Source organism: Leptodactylus fuscus, chromosome 2, assembly GCF_031893055.1.
Source record: "Leptodactylus fuscus isolate aLepFus1 chromosome 2, aLepFus1.hap2, whole genome shotgun sequence".
NCBI lineage: Eukaryota > Metazoa > Chordata > Amphibia > Anura > Leptodactylidae > Leptodactylus > Leptodactylus fuscus.
The window spans coordinates 255,526,849-255,554,713 of record NC_134266.1 but is presented as its reverse complement, the minus strand read 5'-3'; the positions used below and the strand labels follow the sequence as shown (position 1 = coordinate 255,554,713).

Genomic DNA, 27,865 nt, shown 5'->3' with positions numbered 1-27,865 from the left:
AAGGCAAAATGCGCCCAGTACAAAATAATGCAAAAATACACAAAGCTAAGAGTTTGCCGTATCACATTGTGTGCAGTGTATATATAAATGTAATAGACTAATGTAAATCTACTCTTCATATGGACACTGCATGCGGTATATAGTGGATAGAGTTGGTTCTAGGCCAATGCAATGCAGGTAACAAGCGTATAATGTACAATTACACAGCAACTGATGACATAACAGGTGTAACATATATTCATCTACATGTCTCACTATAGACCTCAAGCATACGACTAAGTGATCACAATCTGATGACACCCGAGTGCCCTCCATATTATATTCCAGTGTAAGAAGGGTCCATCCCGTTCCAATCATATAGAACTTATTCCATAATTATCAGAATGGAGTATTGCAGCCCCATTGGGTGCCACACTTAGAAATGCATTGGGCCTAGTCGGGAGTGTATTCAGGCAGATGTCGTGAGGCGACACTGCCTGAGAGAATGAGCATGTTACTTTTTTTTTCCGGGAGCTGGAACAAATGGCTCCCGGAAAAAAGAACTGACCGGCTCCCATTGGGAGCCATCTTTTTGGTCAGGATGTGAACTTACCCTTCTAGTATTCTACATTCCTGAAGATTGCAGTGGTTCACTTCCACAATGGCCTGGACATGACGTGGAGTAGCCACCAGGACACTTATTTATCCATATGTGACTACCAGCCCTGGACACATTATGTGGACTTTCTGAGCAGGAATCGAATGTACCCCAGGCGGCACCTAAGAAGTTTGTAACAGTAATATCTAGAAACAGGAGTATTTTATTATTAGCTAATTCTAATATGCCATCTTTTATGTGATCTAACAGAGGAAATAAGATATTTTACCTCCTTATAGTAACTGGTCGGTGACTGGACGGTCACTGCATGTCTTGTATGTTGTAATAGTTAAGCAAACTATGCGCTAGGTATTCATAGTCTTAGGTGACGTCTCTTCTGTCCTTCTATTGTAGGGTGGAGACACCAGTGACATGAAGTCTCCAGCGTGTGTCTGCCGCTAAATTCATGTGTTGACATCTAATCGTCTGCAGGGAGTGTCTCCTGTCCTAGGACCAAAGCTGACTAAAGACGGAAATATGTCAGGGCTGGATATGGCAATGTTAATGTTGCTTCAGCTGATTTCCATCGGACAGTCTGGTTACTAAGGACATGTGGTCTTATCGACCGTCAGGTAGGATCGTCTTAGTATACAGTTTGTAATGAGCGGAAGATCTGGGTAACCCCAATATTAAAGGGGTTATGCATGAAGAAAAATGAATGACCTAATCTTAGGATAGGTAGGGGTCCGACACCCAACCCAAAAAACAATTAGCCATTGTCCACCAAATGGCTCCATACACTGTACAGGGGCTGAGTCATGTTATTACAGTCAGAACACTACACAGTGTCAGGAGCCGACTACTTCCAACTCCATACACTGTGCAGACAGCAGCTGACAGGTGTCAGACACCACCGATCTGATATAATAGCCTATCCTAAGGACACGTTCATTTTTACCCTTGGATAACCCCTTTAACTCGTTTCCTAACAGAGTATTTGAAAATGACTTTTCTAAATCAAATCCCATTAAATTTAGGGAATTCAGCTGCTATTGGTCAGATCAAGCTCTGGCTTACAGGAAGGACGGTTATACACATGGGGGCAGCCATTGTCCATGGTCGGGAATGGAAACAGTTAAGGGACTGTTATCCATAAGACTGAGCGTACAAGTAGTCACAGATGACTTGACATAGTCACACGTAGTAATGATAATATCTATGACATCACCCGCTCTGACCTATATTCTTTATAGCACTAGTTAGATGCCGGAAGACCAATACATTTTTAATAGGTACATCTGAATTATAGCCTAAAAGAGTTAAAGGGGCATTTCAGTCACAAGGTACTGTCTATCCAGTAGTAAAGATCCTCTAATTCATGATACTGTGTAACAAACTATACATCTCATTATAGAATATTAATAATTATATATTTAATATAATCATGTAATTGTATAATATCATATAAAACACTCCCTCGCATGTTACATACCACTGTGTATGACCACCTTCAGTACCCAGCTCTGTGAATGATCTGGGGTCAGTATTTTTGGGTTGTCAGTTGCCTCACTCTCTTAAAGGGAGTGAGTAACCAGCACCCAGCATATCAGCCCAGCCCCACAAATAGGTTACGGTCAGCCAAATCCGATGCCGTATTTCCCCTTGTTTATTGCGGCCTCCATTGCCAAGATATTGCTGATTTTGTCAACTCTTGGAGCAATTAAGGTGTGGCCACTTCTTTAGAGCGATGACAACACTCCAAAGAGCTAATTTGCATATTGAGTAAAAGGGGAACTCTTATCTACAGAATCACTGATTCACAAGATGAAACACCATGTGATTATGGTGCTCCGAACTAGAGATGAGCGAACACTATTTGAAACAGCCGTTTCGAATAGCACGCTCCCATAGAAATGAATGGACGTAGCCAGCACGCGGGGGGTTAAGCCAGCGCCGCACCTCCCATGAGGCGACCTGAAGCGACCGCTTCAGGCGGCGCTATGCCAGGGCCTCAGGAAGGGCGGCATTTTTGGTTACCTAAGCCAGTCCAGGACAAGCTGCCCTGGACTGGCTTAGCACCGAGCGGTGGTTTGGGGGAGGCCACTGGAGCAGTGCTGCTCCAGCAGCCTCCTCTCACGCTCAGGCAGAGAGCAGGTCATCTCCGTGCCTGCTCTCTGCCGGCGAATGGCACTAAGCCCCGCCCCTTCACTTCACCACGCCCCCTCCACCCCGCCCCCTCCTCCCGGGGGGGGGGGGCTTTCTGTAGTTCACCTCGGCGAAAGGGGCAGGTTCACCCCTGGGTTAAGCAGCCGGCCGCCGGCAAAGTCGGCTTGCCGGCCGCTTCCATTCATTTCTATGAGAGTGTGCTATTCGAAATGGCTGTTTCGAATAGTGTTCGCTCATCTCTACTCCTAACCTATCTATCTGGGGGCTGGCGACACTCCCTTTAAACTACAGTTGCAGGTATCCACAAAACTAAAGGTTCACTTGAATCATTAAAAGTATTACGAGCTTCTGTAGTGAGCGAGCCGTCAGAGGAGATTAGTTGGACCTGTCATCATACATAAAACGTGTAGATTTTTATCATCATCCAACCCAAACTAATAATATTCTGGAAAATCCAGACACATGGCCAGCTGTGCGGCTACATTTTCCCTGTTACACTTCCCAGTATCACACCCATATCATAAATGGACATGATCACACGCTGAAAGGAATTTCCTGGCTCTATTTCAATGACGCTTGATCGCCATAAATGTGAGAAGTCCTATTACCGTATATACTCGAATATAAGCCGAGGCCCCTAATTTTACCACAAAAAAACTAGGAAAACTTATTGACTCGAGTATAAGCCGAGGGGGGGGGGGGGGAATGCAGCAGCTACTGGAAAATTTCAAAAATTAAAATGGTTTTTGGGTGCAGTAGTTGCTGGGGAAGGGGAGGGGGTGTTTTGGTTGTCTGTCTGCCCCTTCCCTGAGCTTGAGGACTGGGTTTCCCCCCCCCCAATTAGAACTCAGCCTGGCTGAATATAGGGTATCTGCAGCACTGCAGATCCCTTATATTCAGTATATTCAGACACAGGGACACCTAATGTGTATTTGTTTCACAGTAATTTCCTACTTTTATATGTATTCTAAGGAAAGGAGGGATTTAGAACTTTTATTTATTTTATTTTTTTTATTATATTTTTTTAAAACTTTTTTTTTTTTTTTTTTTTTTTTTAAACTATTTTATGGGAGATTCTATACATTGATATTGTGGCTAGTCATAGACCCCCACCACCACCAAAAAAAAAATAAAAATATTTTGCTTGACTCGAGTATAAGCCGAGGGAGGCCTTTTTTAAGCACGAAAACTGTGCTTAAAAATTCGGCTTATACTCGAGTATATACAGTACTTTCTAATACACTTTGTGTGTCAATTCTTTACTATTTTCAAGATTTTAGAGAGTAAAAATGGATATAGGGGAGGGGTCCCCAAGCGGATTTCCTGAATGGAAACCCAAACGCAGATGTGAACCAAGCCCCAGGTCTTAGGGGGTCTCACATGTAGGAATTTGATGCTGATTTGGGGCAGATTCATCCTCAGATTCTGTCTTCCATTGTTTTCAATGAGAGGCAGAGATCGCAGCAGGACACGGAAAAAATAAGTGTCCTGCTCCATCCTGAATTTGGTTTTATATGGCCGAGTCATCCCTATTACGAATGGATGTACATAATAATGAGAATACAGAATATCACAGACGACATATCAGACCCGTAGCCATAACCAGACACCCCTGGCTCAGTGAGTACGATACCACATATAACAAACCCTTACCTTTCGTGCTGAGGCGGCAGCTTTAGATTCTGCTTTGCAGATTTCCTGAAGGAGAACAAAGACGATAAAGGGGAGCGAAGTCCGAGGAAAGACGGTCCGGAGTTCTTTTGGGGCTGAAAGTTTTGAGATGTTGTCATTCTAGAGGATTCGGGCTCTGGAAGCAGAGAAGACATGTTTACCACTTTCCACAAGTAGGAAGGCACATGATCAACGGGCGCACCACGCACATATTGGCAGCGATGGGGTTAAAATACTAAAAACAAAAAAAAAGTGATCACAAAATCCGCGGGCTCCATTTTTTGATCAAAAGAGGCATATTCTTGAGGTATCATGAGATGGCGGTACGTTTTGGGCGGACATATTCCTGTTATCACCAGGTGCGGGGATACGTTGTCACCTGCATACTGTTACCGCCACACCGTGCACTACAGGACTTATCATATAACAAAATCACAATTTCTGGGTACAAAGTGCAAAGTGTGTGTCTATTATTAGAACACACACTTAGATACGGCTTAGATACACATCAGTAACCAGGACACGATGAACGCGTGGTGTCTGGGGAATGGGGTGAGAGAGAAGATTCTGCACCAAGAGGGAAAGCTCTTCACAATCCCACATGATGGCTCCTCTGATATTATACTACAGGCATTGTGGTTACAGTAACCTACTGCCGAGTGTGCACGTATGCCTTGTATCATCTGTACAGCACAGACATGCCAGGATAGAGGAATAGAGAAAGTCTCATCTCTCCTGCCATGGAAATACATACGCTCCTCATGAACTAATCATTCTGGAGCCTATTTCCGTATATCTCAGCACTAGGCCGTTCCTCTGTTACTCCTCCTAGAAATGTAGTGACGAAGTGCGTGCGTGTCCTTACACAGTCTGGTCCTCTCAGAAATGCCTGGACACTATCAAAATACACAAGGACCCACCTGGGAATACCCGATTTATTCATAAATTTCCAGGAGGAATAACAGAGGAATGGCACAATTTAGAGGTATGAGAAAATATGCTTGTTTTATGGCATGTACAATTTTACAGCGGTAAAAATCCTCGAAATCAGGAAAAATCTAGAGTGATTTCTAGGATAGCAAATATGTAATAAATTGCACATCAAATTATTATTATTATTATATAATAATAATAATAATCATAATAATAATAATAATAATAAATAATAATAATAAGAAAATATAATAATAATAAAATGATAAATAATAATAATAATAAAAAATAATAATAAAATATAATAATAATAAAATAATGATAAAATATAATAATAATAATAATAATAATAATAATAATAATAATAATAATAATAATAGATGTATAGTATTACAATTAATGATTTATTTTGAAGCCAGAGTCAGTAACTTTTTTACAGCCTGGATTCCCGACTCCACAGCCCTGACTAAAGCAGACATGTCAGGGAGGTGACAGCGCCTCTTTATATTACTCATTGGTACTAAGTCCTTTTATATACTATTATTTATAGCAGGGCTGGTCTAATTCCAGGAACCAAAAAGTTCTTATAGAACCTAAAACTGCACATGGACATGCTTAGGCCACGTTCACATGGCAGAATCTGCAGCTGATTTTGTGACGGATTCCGACCCGATTTTGATTCCCATGGGAGGCCGTGTTATCGGAGCGGGATGCTGAGAATATAAGTGTCCTGCTTGATCTTGCTGTGGATCAGGTGCCGACTCTGTGATCATTGGGTGGTGGAAATCCATGATGGAATGCCAATGCCGCGGGGAGCCGAGGGTGGAAAGTGAAGAGGAATCCAAGATGGATGTCCACCTTAAATTTCTCTTCATTTTCTGACATCTGAAAAGGCCCTTAAAGGAGGAGGGGGGGGGTCTCTGTCCAGGATCCTCATCACTTGGTCAAAATATATAGCAGATATAAAGAGTGTCTCTGCGTCTGGAGGACAAGTCCTGTCCTGCATTACATAGGCAGCCAAGTAATTTGAATGGACACTGTGTAATGCTTCATTTCCCCAGTGGTGGCGCTGTGGGACAACTATATTTTTACTGCCTGGTGTCTCTGCAGTGGATCTATGGAGGGTCCCAATGGTGGACATCCCGGTGATCAGCTTTTCGAGAAGAGATTTCCAAAGCCGAACCTTGTGTGTTGATCTCTGTCAAGGTCTTTGAGTCTTTTCTTGATAAATATGGTCTCCTGGGGTAATGATAATGCCTTGTAAACAAGCGGCAGGATCGTGCAACTATTACCTCAGGCCATATAAGAGATACCTGTCGGCCAAATATTTGTATGACCGACAGCTATTCCTCCATACACATGCATGCTTGGCCCAGACAATAAAGTATGTTTTCAACAGGGAGAGGGAAGAAAGCCACTCACTTTTTAGCAGTAATATCAATGTAGTTTTATTGTGCTCCACTGGACTAACTGGGGCAGATTTATCAAGACTGGCGTTTTGTATGCCAGTCTTAATTGATAATGTCAAATCCATTATAATCCAAATCTGCAACTGGAAACAAGATGTCTACCAGGTACACACCATATAATCTACATACAGATTAGTCCTATTATTATTCCCTGGAACTAATCCGCAGTTTATCAGTCTGTAATCCTTAGCCGTAATAAGTATATGGTGGATTGTAATCCGCAGCACCTTGTTTATTCTGACACTGGTGAAGGTTCAGATTCTGCAAACAATCCTCACAATCTTTATTACTTCCCATATAACCTATAACCCCTTTAATTTAAGGCTACTGGTGCATGCCCTGCACATGACCATGGTAGAAAATGGCCGTGAAAAATGTGCATCCAAGGGGTGCCCATTGTTATAGACTCCTCATACATTTCAGTGTTTTAAGGGATCCATGAAAACAGACACAAATAGGACCTTACCTCCCACCACTGGCACCTCTATGGTCACTATGGGGGGGTCCAGGGTCATCTCTGCCACAGGAATCTCAATGAAGTGGGTCGCAAATGTGTCCTGCCGATCCGTTCACTACCTATAGGTCTAAATGAGGTTGCGAGCAATGTACTGTATCTGTATCCAGTCCTCAAGACTGCAACAGTGGGGTTCATGTAAGACCACCACTCAATTCCTTTCAGAGCAGGGGTTTGAGACCCTCATTCTAGTTCTTATGGGATATTTCCTTTAAAGGGGACACGTAAATTGACACTCACCTAATACACATGGCTGTACTAGAGCGGTATGCAGAGGCAGAATGTAAGGACGTTACATGGCGATGATATACGGCCTCTAAACAGTGACACTAAACATATCCTGCGCCTCTGTGTGCGTCCTACCCCATACACTATGTACTTGCCCCAGGGAAAGAAATTCAGTCTGTACACAGAGACATTTACAAGACCTTTGTACACGGTGTACATAAGAGACTGTAATGACTGACGACAGAAACAACACCTGAGTGAGTGGTGCCCGTCTATTAGAGGTATACATGACAATGGGGTGACATTTATTATGACTAGTACCCCATAGGACAATCCCTCCTCCCGATGCTGCGTGACCCATATTGACACTATGCATGGAGTTACCATCACTTTCTTATTCAGCATAGGGGACTCAAACATAGCCCGAGAGGGAAGAGAGAAGTCGGAACACGTATATGTTGCATCACATATGACAGACCTGTACATGAAATGATTGTAACATATTAAAGGGAAACACTGCTGTCATACAGTTGACCTTGTAATGATTCATTATGAAGCCTCTCAGACTCATCCGTAACAGGACAGTGTCTGATGGGTGACAAGGATCGATGCCTCAGCTCTTAAATACCACTGGTACTCTTACTCACAGTGAAGGGGTTGTCTGAGTGTCTGGGAAATTAAACAGACTGCAGTAGGGTTATAAAATAACTCATCTATGGGGGTAGGACTGCTGGAACCCCCACCTATCGCAACAAAGATGGCGCTACTATATGCACGCTGGCCCTAGATTTAATTCTAGCAGATTGCGAGAGATTGCAGAGCGCTGTACTCAGCTTCTCTTCAGCAGTCTCGTAGAGATGAAATGGACCATCCATGCTCCCCGCTACCAACATCCTAACCATCCGTGCCCCCTGCTCCCAACATCCTAACCATCCGTGCCCCCTGCTCCCAACATCCTAACCATCCGTGCCCCCTGCTCCCAACATCCTAACCATCCGTGCCCCCTGCTCCCAACATCCTAACCATCCGTGCCCCCTGCTCCCAACATCCTAACCATCCGTGCCCCCTGCTCCCAACATCCTAACCATCCATACTGCCCTCTCCCAACAGCCTAACCATCCGTGCCCCTTGCTCCCAACATCCTAGCCATCCATGCTTCCCACTCTCAACATCCTAACCATACATACTGCCCTCTCCCAACATCCTAATCATCCGTGCCCCCTCTCCCAACATCCTAGCCATCCATGCTCCCCACTCCCAAGATCCTAACCATCCATAGTGCCCTCTCCCAACATCCTAGCCATCCATAGTGCCCCCTCTCCCAACATCCTAGCCATCCATAGTGCCCCCTCTCCCAACATCCTAGCCATCCATAGTGCCCCCTCTCCCAACATCCTAGCCATCCATGTCCCCTGCTCCCAACATCTTAACCATCCAAACTGTCCACTCCCAACATCCTAACCATCCATGCCCCCTGCTCACAACATATTAACCACTATCCGTGCCCCCTGCTCCCAACATCCTAACCATCCATAGTGCCCCCTCTCCCAACATCCTAGCCATCCATAGTGCCCCCTCTCCCAACATCCTAGCCATCCATGTCCCCTGCTCCCAACATCTTAACCATCCAAACTGTCCACTCCCAACATCCTAACCATCCATGCCCCCTGCTCACAACATATTGACCACTATCCGTGCCCCCTGCTCCCAACATCCTAACCATCCACAGTGCCCCCTTCCCAACATCCTAAACCATCCGTGTTCCTTGCATCCAACATCCTAACCTTCCATGCCCCCTGCTCCCAACATCCAAACCATCCATGCCCCCTGCTCCCAACATCCTAACCATCCATGCCCCCTGCTCTCAACATCCTAACCATCCATGCCCCCTGCTCCCAACATCTGAACCATCCATTCCCCGTTCCCAACATCCTAACCTTTCATAATACCCACTCCCAAGACCCTAACCATCAATACAGCCCTCTCCCAACATCCTAACCATCCATGCCCCCTGCTCCCAACATCTGAACCATCAATTTCCCCGTTCCCAACATCCTAACCTTTCATAATACCCACTCCCAAGACCCTAACCATCAATACAGCCCTCTCCCAACATCCTAACCATACAAGCAGCCCACTCCCAACACCCTAACCATCCAAGCTGCTAACTCCTAACATCCTAGCTTTCCACCCTGTTAACTCCCAACATCATGATCATCCATACTGCCAACTCCCGAAACCCTATCCATACACACTTAACTCCAAAGACAAAAAACTTTTTCAGAACATAAATAATCAGTGTTGTATGACGTGTGGTTGGGTAGGACTGGGTTTACACACATATGTTACAACTCTGCTCGAGAATTCTTCCTTCCCCGTCCCCGCTGAATATCCCTACAGATAACTACAATGCACTGACCAACCTCCAGATTCTCGCAGCAAACTTTTTTCCATGTGGAGTTAAATATTTCCAGCAGTGTGATAACTCCTGACAAGGTGCCAGCTATATAAAAGACAGACTGTGCCCGGGGACATCTGCACATCACATACGACTACCGTGCAATATTGCTTTTCCTAATGATGCAGGCTTGAGGACTACTAGAGGTCAATGCATTTCACCCGAGATCCGAGGACCTCACAATCCTGGTGTCAATCATTACACGGGTACTTTGTCATTTACTGCTGTTTAAATAAGTGAAACTCATTTTCTAGATTGTTGTTGACAGACAACCCACCTCCTCCTACTTTATAGCTCATTGACTCACCGCCTCTAGGGGTTTTCTTCTTCAGACGGTGGGTCAGAGGTGGCCTCACCAGGCTCCTCACGTCCGGATCATCCTTAAACTTCTTCTTCTGGATCTCCTCGAACCACTCTCCGGATATGGCGGGCAGCCATTTCACGTCTCTTTTCCAACTCTTAAGTTTGCTGAAACAGAATAGCGAGAGAATGTTCCTCAGTCGACCGTACACAAGGAGACTCAACCTCCCAATGCTGCATGTCTATTAGCATAATTAGACAGTCTGTAGACGCAGGAGAGAGAAACCTGTCTGACCAGATGTTTGGAGACGTCACAGGTACAGCCTGAAGACGACTCTCCTGCTGTATGAGGAGGGCTGCAGATGTGAAGATCTCCTTTAAGGAGGGGACTAGGATGACATACCAGAGGTGATGCTGGTGAGGACATCCAAAAGGGAATGTCAACAAAGGAAACCTGTAGACAACAAGGTTCGGCTTATGTCTATCTAGTACAGTCGGCTTGCTCCAGGCATTAGTTATGTGCTGTACGGAAGGAACCACACATATGATCTACGTATGTTGTAGGAGCTCCAACCTCTACAGCCATTGTTAGGAGTCCCAACACAATGTTATCTGACCCTTATCAGTGAAAGTGATCCGATATCATGCAGATATTTTTCTAGGCCATGCAGTACCTGAGAATGCAGCCGTATACGCAAAGCTGGCTGTACAAATGAGATGCATGTTGGCCGAACTTGCCAATGTCATTGACCTTGCGATACGAACTTGCCCGATTCTTTTCTTCTCGGGCGGATCCACTACTGAAGTATCTGGAAGTGGCAATCCCCATAGAGAACACATGTATGGGCCGAGCAAAGTGCGTAGGATGGTCAGGCATGGCAACCATCAGCCATATAAAGTGTATAGTCAGCTTAAGGCCAGGGGGTCCCCAGGTGGCATAAACGTCGTGGCGTCTTACAGTTACTGTATAGTGTATGATATTCTAACGAATCCCATCCCCACACTTGCATTAGCCCCAATGGCCCTAGTATAGGAGACTACAAATTTGCAACGGAAAGTAGATCCCGGGATCTTATTGCAAATCACCAATGGGTTTTTCAACATGAACGAAACCTAAACGGGGTGAACACCTCTGGACTTTTCTGTGCAAATATCAGCGTAGGACCTACGGCAGACTGTAATTTGTTACAGGCAGTGACCACTAGAGGTGAACTGTGGTATTACATGACGTCCATGAGTGACCATGTGGTAAATGGGCGTGAGTTCTTCTGAAAAGGGGGCACCTATTGCTCTAAGGAGCTATCAGATGACAGATGATTGTCAATGTATTGCCCTAGAGATCGATCAGATGACAGATTATGTTTTCTAATGAGACGACCCCTTTGTATGTGGCTTATAACAACATGATAGGAAGGGAGGCTTCCTGCCCGAAAGTTTCCTCTTTGGAACAGATGTAAGAGCTGCTAACAAATATGGATCTCTAGGTCTGCCACACCAAACTTCTATACATATTCCCTATAGTGGCCATGTCTGATCACCTCTGATCACCAGTCCCCAGGCCGGCTTCACATGCAAAAGGGGTTTATGTTACGAGCCTAAACATTTGCATAAAAGTGAAGCTTCGCTTTATCTCCATGTTTAAGCTAGAAATACAGTAAACTGAATATTCCACCCCATACATGTCTCAGATGTGTACATTTCTCCATCATGTCACCTGCCACACTACAAACCCTCATAGTCCGGTTATACGTATTGACTTTATGCAACTTCAGAGTTCCTGCTCCCTCTGCTGAAGCCGCACGACTGTAACCTATAAAAATACACTATTTCAGCAAAAGTACATTAAAAAAAAACTTCTATTATCTGTGTTTCCCAGGGAGAACCGTGTACAAACCAAGCACTGCCTGGCCATAAAAGCTCTCAGCGGTGACAAATAGCTTTGTTTTTCAGTTGTTTGCGCTAGTAAATGAGGATAATAGATTGTTTACACCGCGCTCCGCTCTCCGGGATCTTCTGATTTCATTTTCGAGGATTAATATTTCATATAAAAATCTCATTGCGGTTTATAATCAATTGTTTGCCACAAGCCGAGCCGGCGCTGTAAATCAGGAGAGAACAAGAAGGTGGCTCCTGGCACCGAGAGGGTTACCAGCCGCCACGACAAGCACACTCCTGATCGTTGCTGCAGTACGAAGCGGAGTCTGGAACCTTTGCCCATGTCCTAGTTCTAGGGCAGGAAACAGCATGAACGCTGGCAAGAATCTCAGGTTATTGCTACTAACTCTGGCGTGGCCCGGAACATCAGAGCGTTCCTTCTGGATGAGATTATCGCCCACATATGGCACGGTGTGGTCTACAGTATGGTGGCACAGGGACTCCGAAAGCCCCCATAGTCCTGTATACAGTTCTGCACAGGCAATAGGACAAAGATCAGGTCGGGTCTCAACCATCAATCCCAAAAATCTGGGATCAGCTCTATGGGACTGCAGACGGTGCAGAGTAGGGCTGAGTGATTATGACCTAAATCAAAATCCCGATTAATCGGGCATTTTACCTCGATTACCATTAATGGCGATTATTTAGGCCACGCCTCTTTTAAACCACACCCCTGTCGAGTGAACCTTGCAAGTATTGCCTTGAGAGGTTTGCCTGGCAGGTTGATTTGGAAAGAACCCAAGCTGCTATTAAGAGACTCCACATAAGCAGCAGACCAGGGGAGGTGAACAAATTTAACCATTGGTGTTACTCACCTCTCCTAGGCTCTGATACAAGTCCATGCTGTCTGACAGTCTGCTGACTGATGTCAGGGCCTACCCCAGCTGTCATATGAGTCATGTAGTGTCCATGAATCACAATGCCACATGACTCCGTCCTGCCTAGAAGACAGCAAAAACTTGCACCAGAGCGCAGGAGAGGTGAGTAACATTGTTTTTTATGTTTGTCACCTCTCCATATCCTCCGATCATTATCTCTTAAGATCCCAGAGTATACGGTAATAACCGCTTTTGGTTCGGACCAATAGGTAGCACCAAATCACATTACACATTTTTCGACTAATCGCCCGTCCCTAGTCCTGAGTATTATACTACTGCTTTTCTTCAGCAGCTTCGGCGTTAAATGAAGCAGCAGCGTGAATGTTTGACAGTCGCTCCATTTAAATGGGGAACATGCGACCCCCATTTTTGTGATTGGGGAACCCCTTGTGACAATTATCAAGGGGTTATCGTAAAATGACAGGAATTTTTTTTTTCTTTATGACCCACATAGAATCTGACTGTCGCCCCCCCCACCGATTAGATATTTATGGCCTGTCCTAAGGATAGGCTAAACATATATATATATATATATATATATATATATATATATATATATATATATATACACAAGACAGCCTTCAGGTGGCTCCTCAGTGCGCAGGAACATATTTTTGCCACTGGAGCTTTGAGAATATTTGTGTCGTCTACATTTAATACAGAGACTCATGTGAGAACAAATTCTCCTAGAGGGCAAAGACTGCGAAAGAAAACATGTCAGCCTAGTAGTCCCCGCTTTACTAAGGAATACTGTAGATCTTACCACGTCTTGTAGAAGTAGTCACCCCCTGAAAGTGTGACATTGACATGCTTTTCTCATCTCGCTAGATCTCAAAAAAGACCCCGTGACATAGTCAATACTTGTATTCCCCATGAAGTCACAATTTCTCATAATTTTGTGTTGTGCTATTCCTCCCGTTACTCCTCCTGAATAATTACTAATAAATTGACAACTGGGTGTTCCTTTGTGAAAGGGGCGTGTCCCTACCCAGACTGATACTGTCAGCACTGAGGGGACTATTATACTACATATTGTATAATGAGGGGACTATTATACCACATGTGGGGGCACTGAGGGGACTATTTTAATACATGTGGGGGTACTGAGGGGACTATTCTACCAATGTGGGGGTACCAGTTCTACTTTTTTTTTTTTTTTGTAGATTGTGCCCCATATAGGGATCACCATGTACATTTTTTTCCTATTAGTATATCTTTGTAGAATGGGAGGAAATCCACACAAACACGGGGAGAACATACAAACTCCAACCCAGGACTCCTGCTCTGCAAGGCTGCAGTGCTAACCACTGAGCCACTGTGTTGCCCCTCCAGTTCTACCTTTTGTATCCATCACCAGTTGCTTTTTCGGTGCGGTACTATATAAATCACTCATACGACACGATGAGCCCATACAATAAATCCCAGAGCTACAATATAATGGTTTGATCCACCTTTTAGAGATAATGATTTGCATCAGGGGTCGCCTACATAGAAGAGTGATCAAAGTATAAGGTATTATTCACTGTGTGTCTGCCGCACAGTCATAAAACATAGGAAATAATTACAGAAACGGCACGACACGCCTTCTACAGAGGAGATCGCCGCTTCAGCTATCAACACTGAAAGCCACAAATTAGCAATTGGTAGGAACCTGTCAGATGTTACCGTGTAATAGTCTGCGTTACGGTGCGCGTTACTATTAGTAGAGATTACGTTTCATCTTGTTAATGGCCGGCTATGTTTATTAACACCTCTCTTATAAACAATGGTATGTCATAGGGCGGAAGAGACGCGGACACATCCTCGTAGAGCGTTTGATCCACCGTCCACTGGGGAGGTTGCTGAGCTACAAGCAAACAAGTGACATTTAAAGGGGTTTTCCATGACTTATAGTACATATTGATATCAATAGGTGATTGGTGGGGGTCTGACTCCAGGGACCCCCGGAGATCTGTTTTTCCTGTGCAGCAGAGCTGTAATATCAAGCAACAGGGCTGTGGAGTTGGATTTTAGAAAAACTACACGTAGCCTTAAAGGAGCTTTGACTGATCATGGTGGTCAGCACTGTTTATAAGAGAGAGCCGGACCAGGAATCAGAACTGGAATTGGGCTTTGGAGAAATAGACAAGTCGGAGGTCTGGCCTACTGACTCCATAGCCCTGTCAAGCACAACCCCTACACAATGGTACAGTGCTTTGCTAGGTATTTAGTAAGGAGGCCGCATTGCTCATAGGAATGCTGCAGCCTCTACAACCAGCTGATCTGCACGGGTCTCTAAGGCTAGATTATCCCGGAAAATTTGTGTTGCCTTGATCCTTGGTGCCATGTTGGATTATTGACAGGAATGCAACTGTATAGAGTCTAGTATGTTGTCCCTATGCTTGTTAAAGGTGTCCTGATGGGATAGGGTAAGTTCACACAGGGTTTTTTGGTCAGGATTTTGAGGCCGTATCCGCCACATAATCCTGACCAAAAAGACTGCTCCCATTGAAATCAATCAAGTTCTTTTTTCCGGGAGTCGGTTTGTTCCAGCTCCCAGAAAAAGAAGCAAGGTGCTCATTCACAAGGCGAATCGGCCTGAAGACACTCCCTCATCTGAACTAGGCCCATTCATTGGGCCTAATCCGGAGTGGAGGGCGCGTCTGGATGCCGGTGTAGTGCACCAGCACTCAGTCGCGGCTACCTGTAGTTTGGACCGGAACCTGAGGCGGCCTCCGCCTCATGTTCCACTCCAAAAAACCCTGTGTGAACTTACCCTTATTTAGCTTGCTGTTGGGCAGGGGCTACAGAACACTTTGGCTTTATAACCAGGACATTGGCCAAACCACTGCCTTAGATGTCTTTATTTCTTCAAGGCCGACTCTGACTCCTTGTAGGACTTTTCTCTCCACGGATTTTAAGCATATCTGGTGCCCGTTTTGGGCCCAAATGATAAATTCGTCAAAAAAAAAAATCCTCGCAGAGCTTCTGAGTAACATGTTACCAGATAGAGGGTTCAACATTCGGAGAGGAAATAGAACACTTCTGAATATCTTATACCGTGGACAACAATCTAGCAAAATCTCATTTATCCTCTGCCTTGGAGTCATCCATCCGCCTTCTGTATCATGTGACTAGGAAATTACTTACTACAGTCAATCACGGCCCGATTCTCGTCTTTCCTCTGTTCATTTTCCTTCCATTATATCTTAGCAGAAAACTAGACACACAAGTTTACATTATTGTATGGTCGGAACAAAAGCAAATGCAATGTTTACATACAGTTCTATGAAAAAGTTTGGGCACCCCTATTAATCTTAATCATTTTTAGTTCTAAATATTTTGGTGTTTGCAGCAGCCATTTCAGTTTGATATATCTAATAACTGATGGACACAGTAATATTTCAGGATTGAAATGAGGTTTATTGTACTAACAGAAAATGTGCAATATGCATTAAACCAAAATTTGACCGGTGCAAAAATATGGGCACCTCAACAGAAAAGTGACATTAATATTTAGTACATCCTCCTTTTGCAAAGATAACAGCCTCTAGTCGCTTCCTGTAGCTTTTAATCAGTTCCTGGATCCTGGATAAAGGTATTTTGGACCATTTCTTTCTACAAAACAATTCAAGTTCAGTTAAGTTTGATGGTCGCCGAACATGGACAGCCCGCTCTCAAATGATCTGAAAACAAAGATTGTTCAACATAGTTGTTCAGGGGAAGGATACAAAACGTTGTCTCAGAGATTTAACCTGTCAGTTTCCACTGTGAGGAACATAGTAAGGAAATGGAAGACCACAGGGACAGTTCTTGTTAAGCCCAGAAGTGGCAGGCCAAGAAAAATATCAGAAAGGCAGAGAAGAAGAATGGTGAGAACAGTCAAGGACAATCCACAGACCACCTCCAAAGAGCTGCAGCATCATCTTGCTGCAGATGGTGTCACTGTGCATCGGTCAACTATACAGCGCACTTTGCACAAGGAGAAGCTGTATGGGAGAGTGATGAGAAAGAAGCCGTTTCTGCACGTATGCCACAAACAGAGTTGCTTGAGGTATGAAAAAGCACATTTGGACAAGGCAGCTTCATTTTGGAAACAAAAATTGAGTTGTTTGGTTATAAAAAAAAGGCGTTATGCATGGCGTCCAAAAAGAAACAGCATTCCAAGAAAAACACATGCTACCCACTGTAAAATTTGGTGGAGGTTCCATCATGCTTTGGGGCTGTGTGGCCAATGCCGGCATCGGGAATCTTGTTAAAGTTGAGGGTCGCATGGATTCCACTCAGTATCAGCAGATTCTTGAGAATAATGTTCAAGAATCAGTGACGAAGTTGAAGTTACGACGGGGATGGATATTTCAGCAAGACAATGATCCAAAACACCGCTCCAAATCCTCAGGCATTCATGCAGAGGAACAATTACAATGTTCTGGAATGGCCATCCCAGTCCCCAGACCTGAATATCATTGAACATCTGTGGGATGATTTGAAGCGGGCTGTCCATGCTCGGCGACCATCTAACTTAACTGAACTTGAATTGTTTGTCCAAAATACCTTTATCCAGGATCCAGGAACTGATTAAAAGCTACAGGAAGCGACTAGAGGCTGTTATCTTTGCAAAAGGAGGATCTACTAAATATTAATGTCACTTTTCTGTTGAGGTGCCCATACTTTTGCACCGGTCAAATTTTGGTTTAATGCATATTGCACATTTTCTGTTAGTACAATAAACCTCATTTCAATCCTGAAATATTACTGTGTCCATCAGTTATTAGATATATCAAACTGAAATAGCTGCTGCAAACACCAAAATATTTAGAACTAAAAATGATTAAGATTAATAGGGGTGCCCAAACTTTTTCATAGGACTGTATAATGTGACTTTCCATAGGACTTTAGTGAGACAGACAAAACGCAAGCTGGGTGTTCACGCGCATCCGGCATCAGACAAGACCGCCTTATGTATACTGTATAGTATGGGGATAGGTCTGCTCTCCTATTCAGAACGTCTCCAAGCCTAATTGGGTATAAGGAGCAATAAAATAATACACCAGACGCATACCTTTGAGTCAGCGCCGCACCTCTCATGAGGCGACCGCTTCAGGCGGCGCTATGCCAGGGCCCCGGGGGGGTAGGGGGGGTGGATGGGGAACCAGACCAAGAAGAACAGGGAGCTGCAGGTAAGCAGACACCGGTGGGGGGGAGGGGGTTAATCACTACACAGCGTGAGGTCCAAAAATTGAAACAATTTTTGGACTACATGCTGTGTAGTCAGGGGTGAACCTAGCCTTTTTGCCGTGGTGGTGGGGGAGTTGGGATTGGGAGGGGGGGCTTTCTGTCGTCCGCCACAGGCAGCAAAAAGGCTAGGTTCACCCCTGCTTTGAGTCCATACACGAGGAGAGCGCCCCCTGCTTATATGTGCTACAGTGAATGTGTAAAACACACACTTTCCGACGTTCAGGTCCACATGGAGACCTGAAAGATGGGGGGCCTGTCTGCTTAAAAAGAGGTTACCCGTGGACCCCACAGACTATAATCCTTGCACTAATACATTCACACTTTATGGTCTGTCTTCATGTTTTAGCTTAGGTTCTTATCTTTTTCTCTAAACTACTGCGGCTGCTTGTAATTCGCAGTACGCCATACTTGGATTTTTTCTTTTGGTGTTGTATTTCCCAATTATCCAACCAGGATGATCACAGCCTATAAAACTCCATTTTAATGTGGTATCGCTATGCAATCCTGCATTAAACATTTCTAGGAACTGCCACTCCCTGTGCCAGCAAAACCCTCATTTTTTTATTTGTTTTAAACACAATTTCTCGCCTTTTTTTCCACAGTGGTGCGGTGTAATTGTATTATACTCAACTGAACTGCAATATGCCATATAATGGTAGAGGGCCGAAATTGGTCATTAAATGGGGTCCCAAAGGTGGAATAACATTCCAGGAAAAATCATTGAAGGACAAGAACGAGCAAATTCTAGAAATAAATGGGATGTCCATGATAGTTTAGTATTGCAAAAGGAGAACAGGAAAGTGGGGAAATAATAGTGCTCCAGTGTCCGGGGATTCTCCAGCAAACATCTCTGCCGCATGTGACCGCTGTGGCCAATCAGCGGCCTAAGTATAGAACACAAGATGTCACTTGTGGATGTCATAGGTGACGTCCAGGTTCCTTTCTTTAGGCCTCAGCTGTCACGTGGTTTTAGTTTTTCACCTTCCTCGGCCTTCTGCTTCAATACTAAAAGATCATGGACAACCCTTTAAGCAGCTCCCTTCAGACCCAGTGCTGCACTTTAGCATCTATGATACAGCCACAAGCTCCGACCCCACCACAGGTCATGATAGGGGTCATGATACCCCTGATGACTCCTAGGATGCTATTACAGCCTGTTTGGTAATGTCTCCATAACAATAAAAGGGTTTTTCCGGGATTGTTATATTCATGACTTAGCCTTAAATTAGGCCATCAATATCTGATCGGTTGGGTACAACAATTGGGATCTTCACCTAACTAGGTGTTAGAAGAGACAGCAATGTTCAGGCGAGCCCTGACATCTCTTCACTGAATACTAAGCACAGCGCTGTACACTGGTGTAGGGCATACCTGCATCTGGCACGGCTACACAGCTAATTACATTTGATAAAGGGCTGGCATTAGCCTGAAACGCGTAGTGTTCTGCCAAATGAAGCCAAATTGAATCTTACTGTGGTGGAAGCAAAATTCCTGAGATTTGGGTCTCCTAGCGGGTCCTTTGCTATACTGGTTATCTCCACCTCGGGGTGTTCTGGAATTTTGCAGCTGGTGTCCACACAGAGAGGAACCCTCTGGAGTTTGGTTCCATTGCTTTTCAAAAAGTTGTGTGATCACAACTTCATCAGGTGAGAACCTGTCATATATCTACTTGGTCACTTGATCTTAGTTATTATTACACTATGGGCCGCTCGGTGTTGATTTTTGTTTACCATTCAAGTAATGGTGTTTTCTGGACCTAAACTAAGTATTCACATGGATGACCTATTTACAGATAACATACTGACAACCTTGTCTGACAAACTGGATTTTGGGGCGTGAAAACCCCTTTAAATGGGACTGAGCTGCAAACAGGACACATGGTGAATGAATGCAACATCACTGGTCCCTGAAGCTGAAGCCGCACGCACCTGAGCACCGCTGCTCCATCGTGCTGCTGATCTGTGAGGGTCTTAACTCTCACAAAACCCCTATAAATCTGGGAATGTAATATATTGGTGTGAATACTTTATACACCAAGCTGAATACTTGTGGACTTCTAGTCATTTAGCAGAGGCGCACACACCCAATTCCACTGGAAGCCAATGCAACCATTACTAAGTCTAAGCAAGTCTATCCAGTTCTCAATAACCTTATAGCAAACTAATTATAAAATCAAACACAATAAAACTGTGCAGCCGTCCTAGTAGCCATCCTGACTAATATATGCGCAGGCACACAGAAGCCTACAGATAATGACGCTCCTCCATAACCCTACAGATAATGACGCTCCTCCGTAACCCTACAGGTGCTGCCGCTTCTCCATAACCCTACAGGTGCTGATGGTCCTCCGTAACCCTACAGGTGCTGCCGCTCTTCCATAACCCTAGAGGTGCTGCCGCTCCTCTGTAACCCTACAGATAATGATGCTCCTCCATAACCCTACAGATACTGATGCTCCTCCGTAATCCTACAGGTGCTGCCACTCCTCCATAATCCTACAGGCGCTGATGCTCCTCTGTAAACCTATAAATACTGCCGCTCCTCCGTAACCCTACAGGTGCTGGTGCTCCTCTGTAAACCTACAGGCGCTGACGCTCCTCTGTAACCCTACAAGTGCTGACGCTCCTTCGTAACCCTACAGGTGCTGACGCTCCTCCGTAACCCTACAATTGCTGACGCTCCTCCGTAACCCTACAGGTGCTGACGCTCCTCTGTAACCCTACAGGTGCTGATGCTCCTCCGTAACCCTACAGATAATGATGCTCCTCCGTAACCCTACAGGTGCTGACGCTCCTCTGTAACCCCACAGGTGCTGCTGCTCCTCCGTAACCCTACAGTTGCTGGTGCTCCTCCGTAACCCTACAGGTGCTGCTGCTCCTCCGTAACCCTACAGGTGCTGCCGCTCCTCTGTAATCCTACAGGCGCTGATGCTCCTCTGTAAACCTATAAGTGCTGCTGCTCCTCCGTAACCCTATAAGTACTGCCGCTCCTCCGTAATCCTACAGGCGCTGATGCTCCTCTGTAAACCTATGAGTGCTGCCGCTCCTCCGTAACCCTACAGGTGCTGACGCTCCTCCGTAACCCTACAGATACTGATGCTCCTCCGTAACCCTACAGGTGCTGACGCTCCTCTGTAACCCTACAAGTGCTGACGCTCCTCCGTAACCCTACAATTGCTGCCGCTCCTCTGTAACCCTACAGGTGCTGATGCTCCTCCGTAACCCTACAGATAATGATGCTCCTCCGTAACCCTACAGGTGCTGATGCTCCTCCGTAACCCTACAGATAATGATGCTCCTCCGTAACCCTACAGTTGCTGGTGCTCCTCCGTAACCCTACAGATAATGATGCTCCTCCGTAACCCTACAGGTGCTGATGCTCCTCCGTAACCCTACAGTTGCTGGTGCTCCTCCGTAACCCTACAGGTGCTGACGCTCCTCTGTAACCCTACAGGTGCTGACGCTCCTCTGTAACCCTACAGATAATGATGCTCCTCCGTAACCCTACAGGTGCTGCCGCTCCTCTGTAATCCTACAGGCGCTGATGCTCCTCTGTAAACCTATAAGTACTGCCGCTCCTCCGTAACCCTACAGGTGCTGCCGCTCCTCCGTAATCCTACAGGTGCTGCCGCTCCTCCGTAACCCTACAGGTGCTGCCGCTCCTCCGTAATCCTACAGGCGCTGATGCTCCTCTGTAAACCTATAAGTACTGCCGCTCCTCCGTAACCCTACAGGTGCTGGTGCTCCTCTGTAAACCTATAAGTGCTGCTGCTCCTCCGTAACCCTATAAGTACTGCCGCTCCGCCGTAATCCTACAGGCGCTGATGCTCCTCTGTAAACCTATGAGTGCTGCCGCTCCTCCGTAACCCTACAGGTGCTGACGCTCCTCCGTAACCCTACAGATACTGATGCTCCTCCGTAACCCTACAGGTGTTGACGCTCCTCTGTAACCCTACAAGTGCTGACGCTCCTCCGTAACCCTACAATTGCTGACGCTCCTCCGTAACCCTACAGGTGCTGACGCTCCTCTGTAACCCTACAGGTGCTGATGCTCCTCCGTAACCCTACAGTTGCTGGTGCTCCTCCGTAACCCTACAGATAATGATGCTCCTCCGTAACCCTACAGGTGCTGATGCTCCTCCGTAACCCTACAGTTGCTGGTGCTCCTCCGTAACCCTACAGATAATGATGCTCCTCTGTAACCCTACAGGTGCTGCCGCTCCTCCGTAACCCTACAGATAATGATGCTCCTCCGTAACCCTACAGGTGCTGCCGCTCCTCCGTAATCCTACAGGCGCTGATGCTCCTCTGTAAACCTATAAGTACTGCCGCTCCTCCGTAACCCTACAGGTGCTGCCGCTCCTCCGTAATCCTACAGGTGCTGCCGCTCCTCCGTAATCCTACAGGCGCTGATGCTCCTCTGTAAACCTATAAGTACTGCCGCTCCTCCGTAACCCTACAGGTGCTGCCGCTCCTCCGTAACCCTACAGGTGCTGCCGCTCCTCCGTAATCCTACAGGTGCTGCCGCTCCTCCGTAATCCTACAGGCGCTGATGCTCCTCTGTAAACCTATAAGTACTGCCGCTCCTCCGTAATTCTACAGGTGCTGGTGCTCCTCCGTAACCCTACAGGCGCTCATGCTCCTCTGTAAACCTATAAGTGCTGCTGCTCCTCCGTAACCCTATAAGTACTGCCGCTCCTCCGTAATCCTACAGGCGCTGATGCTCCTCTGTAAACCTATGAGTGCTGCCGCTCCTCCGTATCCCTACAATTGCTGCCGCTCCTCCGTAACCCTACAGGTGCTGACGCTCCTCCGTAACCCTACAGGTGCTGATGCTCCTCCGTAACCCTACAGGTGCTGACGCTCCTCTGTAACCCTACAAGTGCTGACGCTCCTCCGTAACCCTACAATTGCTGACGCTCCTCCGTAACATGGCAAGGCACCATGTCATGAGTTACGTACACCCCTAGCAGACGCAGGGACACAATATGGGGGCACAATACGCACAGTTTTGATGAATTCCCCCCAGAGGAGAACAATACACCACAAATGGTTTCCTTGTGACCTTAGTATTCAGCTATGTAGGACTGTCTCTTACTCAGCCGCGTGGACAATATTTAGTACCTAAACAATATAATTGCTCTGACATGATAATCTGCCCATATATGATGCAATATAATCATCAGTCACACGACCAAATGAAGGCCGATGTCCTCATAGAGTTCAATGCAAAAGAAATGAAATATTTTTCCCATAAATTCTAAAAACAGTATTGTTTATCAGTTTTCAACCTAAAATTATATGATAAGAGTACGTACCCGTATACAACTAGTTATTTTTATTTAGTATTTTAATTCCCCCACACTCCAATTTCAAGACTCCTCAGGTCCGCTTGGTGACTACTATTCGGTCCCGCCCTGACACTGGAAATTCCTGCTCAGCCAATCACTGGAAAATCCCTTCAAATAGGGTTGTCATATTTGGGACAAATGTACATCAAAGAGATGGGACTTCCAAAAAATCTCCCTCTAGCTGAAGCAGAAAGCTGAAAGAAAATGTGGATCCCGATCCGACGGTCTTGGAGTGGCCACATAGTTCATGGCCGTTCATTTGCCAATGAAAACTAATGCCCGTGGGCCAGAAGGACCGGGTCTATGACAATTATCCAGGTACAGAAGCGGCTCCATTATGACAAAGGATTGCCCAATTTAGGCCGAGGTCTCAAGTCGAGGAAACGCTGAATTTTTTGTTGCAGATTTTCTTTTTAGCCAAAGCAAAGAGTGATTTCAAAAGGAATGGGAAATATATAGGAAGCCCCATTCTCCTAAATCCACAACATCAGCCAAAAATCTTCCCCCGTACCAATCATCACCCCTTTAAAAGCTACTCTCTCTCATCATAGATAAAGCCTTCCAAAATGTGGTTCCTGGGGCGATCAGTTGATCCTCCCCAGACAAACAGCTGATTTTGTAGGGGAAGCAGCAGCAGCAGCCATTCATTTTTCCTACAGTGGCCACTACAGGAGAAATGTAGTATTACATGAAGTCCATATAAATGAATGGCTATCCAGGTATACAAGGGTGATTCGGAGTCTGCCAGAAAGAAACCTGCTCCTACAGAAAGGCTTTCCAATCCTCATGGGGTCCGTCAGGTTCTTTATTTTAGCGGTCCAGCTTTCTAGTGTTTTAGTCTTCCAAACCAGAACAACGGACAGCTGACACTAGCGTAACACTTCCTAATATCACGTAACTTTTTCCATAGGTTGAAAAGATTTCCGTCTCTCAGTTTCCATGTCGTGTAATACTACTCCCATTATACTGTATACCCTGGGTGAATAGGACAAGAGTTTCCCACCAACACTGCGGCTTCACGTGATCACCTGCACGTATGTACTTCCTCATGCTGCGGAGAAGTACAAAGATAAATTACCTGTATCATGTGATCGGTAACGAAGAGATAATGAGAACAAACAAGATATTGTGTAATCCCTATTATATAACGCTGTGCACACTGATCAGATTACCACAAACTGCAGCCAGGTTATAAAAGCCTAAGAAATGCTGGCCAATATGGCTGCCATTTTAGGGTTGCCACCCAGCTTTCCTAGACTCCTGAACAGCAAATCTGCTATGATACAGGCATAAGCGCCAGTGCACCTGTAAACGCCCATTGTTGCGATACCTGTGGACCCCAGCGGTCGGACCCCCAGCAATGTGACCCTTATCCCCCGATCCTCAGGAGTAATGGGACAACCCCTTTAAGTTTTTAGCAATGAGCCGATCGTCTGATGGCTTCATCAGGAACCTCGGACAGTTCCAATGAAAGTGAATCTGTTCTGGTACGACCAGACCTGGTGACCACCAAACTTGCAACGGCTTGTGCCATTTTCTAGTAAACTGATAAAACAGTCCAGATCGATAACCAATATGTGCCCACGCCGGTGTGACTAGAGCCCAATCCAATATACGTACAACACTTGATGGAGTCGGTCAGTAGAGGGCGCCAGCGGACTGACTTCCAGGCAGCTAGTATAAGCCTTGTGATTCAGAAGACAGAAGATATCTGACATTTTATACCCGTGCATAAAATATTGCTTTCTAAACACGGGTGTGACTCCATCCGAGCGCAAATATAAATATAAAGCCTCGGTCTGTGTGTGCGGCCACATTCCACACCGCGAATATACGTGAGCAACGTCAAAGTCTGGATTCCACTGACACAGAGGAACAGAACACCAGAAACAACAGAGCGCTCAGATGTTTGCTGCAGCTACAGTCATTGTTTTATAATGGCTGTGACCAGGCCGACCTAAGTCTTCTAGTTCAAGCTGCAGCAAGTTACGTATTATGTAGCACTAGTTCTAAGATGATTTTAGAAATGCTCCTCAGGCCGGGTTTACATCTGCACCGGGTGTCTGTCTGGCACAGATCCGTCCAAAATCACCAGATATAAAGGTCCTGCAAGCCCAACTTTTTTGTTTGGTCATATCAGTTAAAAACAAAGGACATCTGATGGACCCTATTATAGTAATGGAGTCCTCCTGGCTCTGATGGTGTAGGCTATTTGTGTGGTCAATTTTTCTGGTCCTCCAATGGACACCAAAAAGACACCCTATGAAGGATCTCACTTTGCTAAGCTGCTTGGCACACCTATGATCACCCTTCTTACCTTGAGTCTGATTTTATAGGATACCGTATATACTCGAGTATAAGCCGACCCGAATATAAGCCGAGGCCCCTAATGTTACCACAAAAAAACTGGGAAAACGTATTGACTCGAGTATAAGCCGAGGGGGGAAATGAAGCAGCTACTGGAAAATTTCAAAAATTAAAATGGTCGGAGTTTTTGGGTGCAGTAGGTGCTGGGGAAGGGGAGGGGGTGTTTTGGTTGTCTGTCTGCCCCTTCCCTGAGCTTGAGGACTGGGTTTTTTTTCCCCCACTTGGAATTCAGCCTGGCTGGATATAGGGTATCTGTAGTGCTCCTATTAACCCCTTCCCGATGGAACAGGAGCACTGCAGATCCCCTATATTCAGTAGACCGGGCACTGTCAGACACAGGGATACCTAATGTGTATGTGTGTCACAGTCATTTTCTACTTTTATATGTATTCTAGGGAAAGGAGGGATTTACAACTTTTATTTATTTATTTTTTTAAAAACTTCTTTTTTTCCCCATTATTTTATGAGAGATTCTATACATTGATATTGCGGCTGGTCATAGACCACCTCCCCTCCTTTTTTTGCTGACTCGAGTATAAGCCAAGGGAGGCTTTTTCAGCACAAAAACTGTGCTGAAAAATTCGGCTTATACTCTGGTATATACGAGCTTATAAATTTTATATATTTATTAACTAAAGTGGGTCGGTACTAGCCACGAACATATACAGAGTACACATCAGAGGAGCGTCAAGCAAATACAGGTAAAAGCACAATACAATACAGAAAATAAAATGGGAATAAAGGAGAAAAACAAATATCGGAATAAACAAATCTGTAACCCGGTTCACTGAGGCCTGACTCCTAGGCCCCAGGGTGCTGGCTTAAGTCAAACACACGACGTGTCGCACGCCTTCCTAAATTAGGTACATAAGCCTAATATTAATAAGGAACAATACAATTCAAAGAAAGATACATAACTGAGGGTCTCTCATCATCACACACCGGACACTGAAACTAAGCATACAGCATGTAAAAAAAAGCAGCTCTACTTTTGTTTGTCTCTTAGGCTCAGTTCACATCTACACCGTTGGAGACTCCGTTGCCGAAACTGCCAGAAATATCAGAGAAAATTCCAGCAGTGAAGACTTTTCTCTCCTCCAGTTTCAGTATAAAAATGGCGGACACCCAATACACACTGTCGGGCTGTCCGTTGTTGGATCCCCCAGGGAACCTGAACATCAGAGATCCTGGCGCCGATGTGAACCTAGCCTTAGTTTGCACACAGAGTTTTTGTGAGCTGTGACTGCCGGGTCAGAGCGGAGCTGTATAATGTCTATCGGGAAGGCAGGGACGGTAATAATCTGGGCCTGCCTTCCCTATGGGGTGTCCTGCTGTAGTAAGCGGTTCCTAAAGCTGCATGATTTTGTGTGGCAGGGTAACCTTGGAAGGATATACATGTCCTTGCAGGGTCAGAGATGGACGGAACGGACATATACAGTATATAGTCTATGGGTGATCCAGAACTGGTTAAGCAGCAAAACCAAAAAACTATCACACGGTGGTGACAGCAAAGTAAACAACTGTGATGAATGAATGCGTGTGAAGGTGTAATGTGTACAGTCCTCGAGTCTGCAGACATCACATAATAACAGGTTAGTGATTGACTACAGAATAAGAAAGTGAAAAAGGGAGTGATGGGAAAAGAGTGGAGTAATCTGACATGTCAACATACTAACACAGATACACATATAATGAAGTCAAGGTCTGTCCCTGTACAATTTACAATGGTACCGACTAGAAAAGTTTTACTGAAACATCATATAGGCCTTGTAGGATTTGCTGCTGAGATCAGCACTGATCGC

The 27,865-nt window shown here is 45.3% G+C and overlaps 1 protein-coding gene across 2 annotated transcripts in view; it reads right to left on the bottom strand.

The window, feature by feature from the left end:
* Positions 1-27,865, bottom strand: part of EXPH5 (exophilin 5) — a 57,769-nt gene that overhangs the window by 8,789 nt on the left and 21,115 nt on the right. The window contains exons 2-3 of one of the 2 annotated variants that reach the window (XM_075266046.1): positions 10,324-10,484; positions 4,397-4,550 (exon numbers count right to left, since the gene is read on the bottom strand). In XM_075266046.1, coding sequence (XP_075122147.1) covers positions 4,397-4,550; positions 10,324-10,484 — 315 coding nt within the window. Of the gene's footprint in view, positions 1-4,396; positions 4,570-10,323; positions 10,485-27,865 lie in introns of those variants that run through there. The other variant, XM_075266047.1, reaches the window with a different exon arrangement.